Source organism: Podarcis muralis, chromosome 10, assembly GCF_964188315.1.
Source record: "Podarcis muralis chromosome 10, rPodMur119.hap1.1, whole genome shotgun sequence".
Classification (NCBI taxonomy): domain Eukaryota; kingdom Metazoa; phylum Chordata; class Lepidosauria; order Squamata; family Lacertidae; genus Podarcis; species Podarcis muralis.
In genome coordinates, this window is record NC_135664.1 from 51,117,131 (window position 1) to 51,128,146 (window position 11,016).

General features: G+C 40.6%; 1 protein-coding gene across 3 annotated transcripts in view; it reads left to right on the top strand.

The window, feature by feature from the left end:
- SYN3 (synapsin III) overlaps nt 1-11,016 on the top strand; it is a 173,442-nt gene that overhangs the window by 38,243 nt on the left and 124,183 nt on the right. For all 3 annotated transcript variants that reach the window (XM_028747496.2, XM_028747495.2, XM_028747497.2), the window contains 2 exons: nt 5,143-5,299; nt 8,972-9,061. In XM_028747496.2, the coding sequence (XP_028603329.2) occupies nt 5,143-5,299; nt 8,972-9,061 (247 nt within the window). The remainder of the gene's footprint in view (nt 1-5,142; nt 5,300-8,971; nt 9,062-11,016) is intronic.

Below are 11,016 nucleotides of genomic sequence, written 5' to 3' on the forward strand. Positions count from 1 at the left end.
AGCAGTTCAAAAGCACACCAGTGCAAGTAGATAAACAGGTACCGCTGCGGCAGAAAGATAAACGGCGTTTCCATGCACTCTGGCTTCTGTCACGGTCCTTCATGCGCCAGAAGCGGTTTAGTCATGCTGGCCACATGACCCAGAAAGCTGTCTGTGGACAAACACTGGCTCCCTCGGCCTGAAAGCAAGATGAGTGCCGCAACCCCATAGCTGCCTTTGACTGGACTTAACCGTCCAGGGGTCCTTTACCTTTTACCTTTACCTTGATATCAAGGAAGGATTCCCTGGAGAATCCTGTTTTATTTGTATTTACAGTGGTACCTCAGGTTAAGTACTTAATTTGTTCCGGAGGTCCTTACTTAACCTGAAACTGTGCTTAACCTGAAGCTTAACTTTAACTGTGCTTAACTTTAGCTAATGGGGCCTCCTGCTGCCACTGCGCCGCCGGAGCCCGATTTCTGTTCTCATCCTGAAGCAAAGTTCTTAACCTAAAGCACTATTTCTGGGTTAGCAGAGTCTGTAACCTGAAGCGTATGTAACCTGAAGTGTATGTAACCTGAGGTACCACTGTAGTGCATAGATTTAAGAAAACTACCGTATTTTTGCTCTATAAGACTCACTTTTTCCCTCCTAAAAAGTAAGGGGAAATGTGTGTGCATCTTGTGGAGCGAATGCAGGCTGTGCAGCTATCCCAGAAGCCAGAACAGCAAGAGGGATTGCTGCTTTCACTGTGCAGTGATCCCTCTTGCTGTTCTGGCTTCTGAGATTCAGAATATTTTTTTTATTGTTTTCCTCCTCCAAAAACTAGGTGCGTCTTGTGGTCTGGTGCGTCTTATAGAGCAAAAAATACGGTACTTATTCTGCATGCAAGAAAAAATAGTATTTATACACAAAGAACTGATAAAAGTCAAAGAATATGGTCAATGTTGAGAACAAGTATACAAGAGAAAATTGAGTCACCATTTTTAATAGTTTGTTACAATGAGGAAATAGGAGATACATCTTTGTTAGACAATCTATCAGTAGGTATAGTAATGGGCTGATTAAGACAAATAATGTATTTGAGGGCCGGATGTTTAAAACATAAAGGGAAAATAGTGATGAAATGGGAGGGCATCAGCCCCCAAATCAGGTCCATTTGGGGGTTTGTAAGAAACTAAATTAATGTTATAACCAGATACAATTTACTTAGAGACCCACTGCTTAAATTATGATTTACTTACAAATCCACTTGTTAAATTGTTTGCTTATGTAAAAAAAAAAGGTTATTAGAAAATATGGAAATGTTCCCACTGGAAAAAAGAACTCCTAGCATAAAAGATTTAATTTTGGGGATCTGAGAGCTGGTAAATATGATAAAACTAGATTGAGGAATGTGTGTCATGTATGTGCACCATAAGGCACAAGAAGATAGTCACCTACGTAGCATAGGAACATTATTAGAAAATAACTTATTGGTAATTGTATTTATGCTATATTTATATTGGTAATAGTATTTACATGATATACATTTCTTTTTATTTAGAGTTGTACATATTATTTACACTGAATGAGATCTTTTCTTCTCCTACATATGGGGAGGGGAAGGATTTTTGTACATTCTCACAACCATTATCCATAATTCCCAACAGGCTTTAGGGAATGCGCAGATCTTGACTGAATTCTGTACATTCTCTGGCCAGTATGCATAATCTCCAACAGGCCTTCATGAATATGCATATCTCAACTGCTTTTGTGTATTTTTCGGGCAATGTGCACATTCTCCAGTCAGTATGCATAGTCTCCATGGAACATGCTTTCCCCCTATCCCTAATTCAGCAGTTTGCAATCTGCACTCCCTGACTTGCTTCTGACCCACTGCTTATTCACACATGGCCCATAGCATACTCTCCCACAGATCAGTTAAGAAGGGATGCAGCTCCCCCCAAAAAAACTTTCCTTCCTCCTTTCTCCTACTCTCCTTCCTTCCTTCTTGAAAGTCCATTCAGCTGAGCAGCACAAGGGGAATCACAGGGAGAAGGAAGTTTTAAACCTTCACCTCCTACCAAAAAAAGAAAAGAAAAAAGATTGCAGGGGGCTCAAGTTAGGGGGACTAAAGCTATAATTTGCATCTCGGATACTGTGAATGTCTCCAAAGCTCAGCAAGTCAGAGACAAGCCTTTGTATGTCAGGAAATATAGAGAGTTGTGGCAGCTGCCAATTTTGGCTGACCACTGTTTGTGAAACTGTGAATAGTTGACTCAGATTCACTGTAGTCTTGGGTTTTTATTTAGCCATCACAGCAATTACTTGAACCAGAGAACACTAAGGATATTACACCTGAAGTCTCTGTCACATATGACTGTAATAAGATTTCAGCTATTTACACTAAAGGGTAAAGCAATGCTGCCCTGTTACTTTGGCACGGCCCAAGTGAATGACTGTCCATGAGGTGCCGCAGTGCATCGCGGGGTTTGTTCTAAGGTCATCACTGTTGTTTCCTATTAGCTCAGGCACACCTGAAAAAAGACATTCTTTGGGAGATTATCGTTCTTCTCAGCTAGCTGAAGTGACATATATGCTGGATTTATGCCTCAGAACTTTGCCTGAGGAGGCCAATAATACCACAGCAGTGTGCAGCCTGTCACATCTTATTGCCTAATTATTTATTCTCCCTGCTTTGCCCTGAGTCCTGAGAAAACAGTTCAGTTCCAAATCTCCTCTTTAGTCAACACATGCTGGTCAGCTGAGCATGGTGCTTGTCAGGGTTCAAGCCCACAGCAGGTCCTGAACCCAGACAGCCAAGCAGGGATTCTTGAATGTGGGGGCCTCTCTTTTTTGCCTGTGTGAATAAATAAAAATTGTCCAGTAGCACCTTAGAGACCAGCTAAGTTTGTTCTGGGTATAAGCTTTTGGGTATAAGCTATTCAGACCTGGTCTGAATAGAGATACTGGATTCTTGTCTCATTACATATGCTAAAGATATTTTTGGTCCCTTGCTTTTTCCTGTAGGACTAATTGCGGTCATTAACAATAGTCAACAGGTTTGCCATACCCATTGAGTCAATCACCCATCTCCTCCTACCCTTCTGAGAAAACCCCCATCCCACTGTCCCACTATATATAAGGGTCTGGTGACTTCTGTTTCAGTGTATCTGAAGAAGTGTGCATGCACATGAAAGTTTATACCCAGAACAAACTTAGCTGGTCTCTAAGGTGTTACTGGACAATTTTTTAATTTTTATTTATTTAGACTGTGGCATACCAACATGCCTACCTACCCGAATCTTGCCTGTATGAGGCAGTTATGGGGAATCTCACCCCCGGGCCTAGTTCAACATGCTAGGCCTTCCCGTTTGGCCTGATGTCCTATATGGCAGCGACATTAAGAGCTAACATTAATATCAAAGGACCTATAATAAAAGGGAAACAACAGCTAGTTAATTTGTTGCTGGTTTAATTTTGTTGAATGTCTTGATTGTTACTCATTTATTGTTTTTGTAAACCAGTTTGTGTAATTCGTTTGTTATAACAATCAAGCAGTAAATACATTTTATGAAGTCAAAATAAATAAGAAACCCTGCAAATCACCCCAAGATCTATCAGTAGCTTCTGATCTAAGTACTGCTCACTCGTGTTCTACAATATTCAGGTGTCCCACAACAGATGCGAAAATAATCTCTTGAAGGCGTATAGCTTTTGCCAGGTGGGGCTAAGCCTCTATGCTAGGTTCCTGGCAGGTGGGGGCCTGTTGCTTACCAGAAGGGAGAGGGGTGAGGCAGCAGGGGAATCAGCAGGAAGCAAATGCACTGGACAACCCACCACCTCACCCATCTCTCAGTAGGCAATGGTGACCCACCTGGCGAGAAGCTAGCGCAGTGGCTCTGCCTTACACCGGACACTGCTTCTGGCTTGTAGGTGTCCTGAAGGCATGGCTGGCTGCTGTACGAGCCAGGATATTGGACTGGTTTGATATTGGGTCTGATCTACCAGAGCTCTTCTTGTGATGAAAAACTGTGCCTAAAAAGTAATTCAGTGAAATGAAATAAAAGTAACCCAATAAGTATTAAAACACTTTCCCAAGTTTGAACCCAATTCATCAGAAAACACCCTGAATAATAAACAGCTCAAGTTATAAAACTGCTTTAAAATGTTTAGATTTAATCTACAAGGGAGGGGAATTCAAGAGGCGAGAAGCAGCTCTTCTATACTTGTCTATTCTATCCTAGGTATATTCAGACCAGCAGCCTTCCCACAATGGTCTATTGGTGCTTGATTTTAACTTCTTTTTGCTTTTAACTTGTTCTTAACTTTTTATGATAAAAAGTTTGGCGGGGGTGTAGATAGGTAGGTAGGTATAAACTGTTGCTATGTATTTTTGTGATACAGCAGTATATAAATATTTTAGTTAATAAATAAGCAAACCTCAAAAGGAGAACTCTTCTATCAACTAGGGAGTTTGTGTCTGCATATACCCCGCACATTTAAGGTACTCCCCCTCCCAAAGAATAAAGGGAGCTGTAGTTTACTCTTCACAGAGCTATAACCCCCAGTACCCTTAACAAACAACAGGTTTCGGGGGGGGGGTTATGGTTTAAATGTATGGTATATGTGCAACCTATGACAAAACAGACAATGCTCACTTTGTGTTTTCTATGGGAAAACATTCTCTAATAAGTGAACATATGTGTTTAATGGATAGATGTTTTCATTCATAAATGCCATGTGGTGATCTTTAAATTGGTCTCCAGCTTTAAGAATTCAGCAACTGCTTTTGCTCTGTCATCTGTGCAGCACATTGCAAAAAATTGCCACCAAATCCATCCAAAGTTTTCACATGAGAACGGCTGGAAAGACACTTTACCATTCCTAATTTATTACCTTTAGTTCTTGTTGTACATCATTCCTGTATGAGCCTTCCTGTCTGAGCCCATAATGGAAACTGTGAGAAATGTACCTGGAGTCCTCTCAGTTCTGTTTCGTAAATCCTAAAATGAAGGATTTTATTTATTGATGTCTTTAATATAATAACAATGACTGGTGCTTTTTTGAAATCTTAGAATTATAGGAAGGAAAGGCATTGGAAGCAAAAAAGAAAGTAACTGATAGGAAGTGGGTGACTTGACTGACTTTTAAGAAATGTCCTCTGATTATGTCTTCTAGATCCTTCAAGCCTGACTTTGTTCTCATCCGGCAGCATGCTTACAGCATGGCACTAGGAGAGGACTTCCGCAGCCTCATCATCGGCCTCCAATATGGCGGAGTCCACAGTGTCAATTCTCTTTTCTCCATCTACAATTTTTGCAGCAAGCCCTGGGTGGTAGGTGCCATTCTTAAGCTTCCTTACATGAAATGAGAGGGGAGTTGAGGATCCCCGTACTGCAAGAAGCTCCCAATTTAATACTTTGGTTGTTTTGGTAAATCTAAATTATTTTGTTGTTATTTTGTTTCAAGCACACCAGGTATGCTGTGAGACTGAGGATTCTGTGCAACTCAATACCTAACAGACCAAATAGCTGAACTGAGGAAAGCAGGCCTTGGGCTTTTGCTGAGAGAACATTGTCACAGGCAACTCAGTACTTGTTGCTTGTCTGGCATGTGGCAACCACACACTGGATTTTCCACTGGCCTGGAATTAAGTAATCTGGAAGAGTGGAGGATTCTCATGTGCAAATAGTTTACCTGATAAAGGCTTAGACTTCTGGCACTGATACATCCTGCAGGTGTCAGGGTCTGACTAAAACGTTCCATTCTCTCCAGAGATCCATGGGGTGGTATTCAAAGTACTACAAGGCCATGGTCCCTTCAGCACAAGTATTACTGCTTGCACAATGGAACTTGCCCCCCCTTTCTTTCCCTTGTGCCCCCCCCCAAACCTGTTCCCCCAATCCTCCAGAGCAGATTTTAAATTCTGAAAACTGAATGGAAAGCAGGGATCACAACACAGTGTGCCATTTCCCCCTAATAAAACCAGGATGGGGGCAGAAAAGCATGGCTGTTCTTTATTTGCCAAGTGCAGGATTTTTGTATATTTTATTACATTTATATCCTGTATTTCTTCCATCATGGGACTCAAGTGAATGTAGATATGGTTGGTTCCCAGGTGGCTACCCATGTAGGCAATGATCAAAGCCAGACTTGCTTAGCTTCAGCAAGGTGGTAGTCCCAGGTGCCCTCACATTGTCCCCTGGGATGTGCGGCATACAATATTTGTACTGTGTAATCATAATCATAAGGTGATTTATGGTATTGGGCTGCCCAGATTCTTTAAGTCCTGATGAGCTCATAGACTCTACTTTCTCCCACTACTGCTTAATAAAATCAAAGAGGTCAAACTGGCATTGGAAACAGTTTTTGGCTTACTTGATTGAATATGGGTCAGATATGCATTTCAAGCACAACTTACATTGCTGAGGTCATCTCTGGCAAGGAATACAGACCTGAAATTATAGCAGACTATTAAGAAATTGAGACAGCAAACTTTGGGAATTAATATTACTCTATTGCAGATATGTAAGCTACAAAGTAAGTATTTGAAATTAGGCATCTGCTCATCAATATTTTGCTGAAAATTTGCTACATATACAACATAGAAATAAACAAGTCTTGAGTTGCAGAACAAGATTATTTCTTTATTTTCACTCAGATTAGCATGTTTTCCTTTATTTATTTATTCTACTTCCATGGTCAAAATTTAACCTTCCTATATGGTACTAGATTGTCCACAGTGTGATGGTATTTCATGCTACTTGGAATTAGCAAAGCACCCTACCAATGTTACTTATTATGACAATTATTTATATCCCACCTTCCAGGATACATTAAAATATGTTCTTTAAAATGGCAATAAACAGCATCAACTTATTAAAAGCCACCAGGATCCTTCCCACAGGGCAGCTGGTGGTAGGATGGTTGGAAGTTTCATTTCCCTGATACCTATCTAGATGCTGGTGCTAAAACCATCAGATGATGTTAGCTCACTTATTGTGGTCACACAAACATAACAATTAATTAATTAGTATATTTGGCTGAGGTATGCAAAGCAAGCAGGAAAACTATTCAGCAAAAGGTTATTATTCCCCATTAACTTGTTTCAGGTGGGCACAAGTACATTCTAAAAATGCCCATTAAAACTAAGGCTTCAGAGTTCAAAGATAAAGAAGGCTACAATGTATGCTGACAGAGAGAAGCAGTTGGGAGAGATAGCAAACTGGTACCACCATAGATGGATAAATATTCTCTGTTAAATGTTGTTTTCTCTGCTGGCCCTCCAGAGACAGTGAAAGTTTAATTACCTTTCCTTATTTTTCTTTCTTTCTATCTTTTTCCCCAAAGCGAAGTAGGAAAGCTACTATAGGTCATCCATGTGAAGTGCATTTCATACCCCATTCTTGGTATGTGGTAGCATGCATTCCAGTGCAGGCTAAAAGCATTTACAAATACATAATATATAAATGATATGCTGTGAGGTCCTCCCCTATCAGCCTATTTGTTCTCTTAGATCTCATGGAGAGGCCTTTCTCTGTGTCACACCAGTGTCTGAAGCATGATGGAGTCAGAATGAAAAAGAGAGGGCCTTTTCTACCTGTGCCCAGGTTGTGAGCAGAGCAACACAGCTGCCCTGACCAATGCAAATGCATTTGAAAAGCAGGGTATACGTTTTGGAAGCAAATAAATAAACATTTTTGTGTGTGCTGCTGCTTTGTACAAGTTTGGGACCAGGGACTGGCATAACCTGGTGAAGGAATGGCAGATTGCCCCCATGTGAACTGCGGCATGCGTATAGAAGATAGATCACACATGTTTTTATATTTGAATGTGCTACATAATTGTACAGTGACTAACATACACTCCTCTTTTGCTTGTTGTGTCTATCCTCTCTCTCTCATATACATACACTTAAACACACAGCTGTAACTTCTTATGTTTGCTCACTGAGCTAGTCAAAACAGTTTTATTTTGCTTTTCTCATCAGATGTTCAGGGTTCGTGTAAGTAGTTAAGAGAGGCAATCTCGCTTCTTTATGCTGGGTCAACAACCTGTGTTGCCAACAATAATCGCAGGGGGAAATGGCAGGATATTTTATTTATCCGCATGCACTGATCTCTGACTGGGCTTGCTGGTGACTTTTGCACTGTCCACATGCTGTTGGAAGATTTCTGGATTTTCTCAAATATTTAATTTCCCCCCTGAAGGAATAGTTATGTTTATTTAGACAAATGGTGAAGACCAGCAATATCTGAGAGGCATACAACCATGCCATATAATTTTTGCACTTCTTTGGGGTCGAAGAGTATGTGCACTTTAATTTTCTAAGAAGCACCCTAAGTTAAAAGGCCTTTCATTATGACAGGTGTGATTTTTTTGGAGCACAAGCGGGAAAGGAAAGCAATGCTCCTCCTGCTGCTGCCCATAATTGGCCTCTAAATTTTTGCCCTTTGCAAAGTATTGTTCCCAAATGAACTTTACTTTTATCTGTAGGATCCATTCACTGGGGAGCTTGTCAAGAAGTATGCCTTGACATTGGGGGGGGCATAAATTTGCTCCTGGAATTGCCAGTGTCTATTGTGAATATTTGGTTTTGTGCATCTCAGTTATGTCCCAAGTTGTCCCAAGGTTGTGCTTCCGCATAGAACTCAGTAGGAGTGGTTTAGGAATCTTTATGCCCCTACCGCAGGTTCCATTTCTTGCTCTTGCTCTTTGGGGCAGAAGATGATGGCCTTGGGCAGGACAACAGTGCTGGATTTAGGGTGGTGTGGGCAGTTCCCCGTAGGGTGCTGAGATGAGGGGGCACAAAATAATAATAATATTCAGAATATCCGTTTTAAAAGCAAATTTACCAAAAGAAGTTATTGTAAAAATAGGAAATAGGAGGGGAGCAGATTTTGTCCTTGCTCAGGTTGCCATATTACCAAAGACCACTTCTGAGGATAGGAATTGTTATATGTATGTGCTTGTTAAGTTACATGAATCCTCTTTCTTTCCATTTTAGTTCTCTCAGCTAATTAAAATCTTCAACTCTCTGGGTCCTGAGAAGTTCCCTCTTGTGGAGCAAACCTTCTTTCCAAGCCATAAACAGATGGTAAGTACCTTGGGTTTATTTTCTTTGATGGTGTGCTATGATATATAGAGAACGGGACTGTGACACTGGAGAGAACAAGAAAACCATTCTGTGAGCCCTTCCAGACTAATGTTTTATTACAGGTGTACTCCACAATATGTTCTTGAGACAAGAAGAGTGCATTTATCATGAATTTATTCCACTTTAGTATTATTATTATTTTGTGATGGTTCCCTGATGCTACCACGTTATTGCTGTCCAGAGGGGGCTATACTGCCGCAAAAGTGGGGCAAAAATAAACTGGAGCATTTGTGGCATAAAAAGCTGTGGAATTTCAGTAGGAATTTACATAAAATACACTGATTAAAAATGATGCAGTGTGGCCGCCCCATAACTTTTGTAGGCACAAACAGGATTGAATGTGGGTTCACGTATGACTATCCTAATAGCATCATGAACACAAATCATAACGAATGCACAATAAAAAGCATGTCTGGAGGGGCCCAGTGACACCTAACAGAAAAGCAGCAGCAATGTGATGGCATTTTTTAAAACTCATTCTCATTTTTTCCCTGGTTCTGGGAGGAGGACATTAGAAAAGTGAAGTAATATTTGACGGATGCATAAAGACTTCTGGATCTTGACAGTAATTGGTTCATACAAGGATGGAGGGCTGGATTTAGGTTTGATGATGCCCTAAGCTACTGAAGGTAATGTCCAGCTGTCCTTTGTCAACAAATTGCCACTGTTTTTTGTGTTGAATATATGCTATATGGTAATTTATGGACCTCTAGTAGGTATCCAAAGCCATTTTCACATGACAAATAGGAGCCTACACATCACAAAACACTGTTGCTGTATGTAGGTTTTATTTTATTTGTTTTTTATCTTATATTTTGGAAATGTACATCCAGTGGTTATTTTTCCTTTAATTTTTGGGGGGGCCCTCAAGAGAGTGGGACCCTAAGCTATAGCTTGTTTAGCTTATAGGTAAATCCGGCACTACAAGGATGCATTCCATATGTATCTTTTTGTGTCTTCAAGTTTGCCAGTATTGATGGGTGTGACATTGTGTCTGTCAACAGATATGCCCATCCCATTTGGTCAGTTTTACACCTTCAGGCTTGGTGCCTTGAAGGCCATTCCTCCCTCATGTGTGTAGTGTTCATGATGGCTGCTGGTGCCCCAGTTCTGATGACCATGTTTCCTTATCATACTTGTGCCTGTGTGCCTGTCTACACACAAAGTATAACAGTATAACATTCATGACTAGGGTGATGGCATCTCCCATACACTGCAGAGAAAGATGCAGTAGCAATGGGGGGGGGCAGGCAACGTGGGATGCGTCAGAAGCTTGTCTGAAGAGGCTGTGCGTGTGGCCTGATTATGCTAGTCTTTCCTATGGCCATAACTCTGTATTTCTATCCGCATGCCTTGGTGCCATCAATATCATTTTTGCTGTGCAGGACTGCATTCAGAGTAAATGCAGCTGTTTCTGCAGGAATTTGTTCCTCCTATTTGGACAAATAAAGCAGACTGTGTGGTACAGTACTTGGAAAGATGTGTGGGTTTGCATTCAGCATTACAACTGGTCTGAACTTTTCAGTGATGAGAACTACACAGTACTTAAAAAGCTGTGATACCGTTGCTAATAAACATTTACATCAGGATTACTCTGTGAAGTCTGTTTGAAAAATGTGACCCAAACTGACTTCCTTTAGTTATAAACTTATTTCCCCATCTCTCACCCAAGTTTTCCTTTTGGGAGCTTTGGTTCTGTCAGTGATCCAGTGGACTCTAGAAATTAATAATAATAATAATAATAATAATAATAATAATAATAATAGGCTTTATATACCACCCTATACCTGGAGGTCTCACAGAAAAAGAACTGCTTGTTATTCATTTAAAATCTCAATAAGGACTATAACTATTTACATGGAAGTCCGGGTATTTTTTCTTATAACATGAAAAGG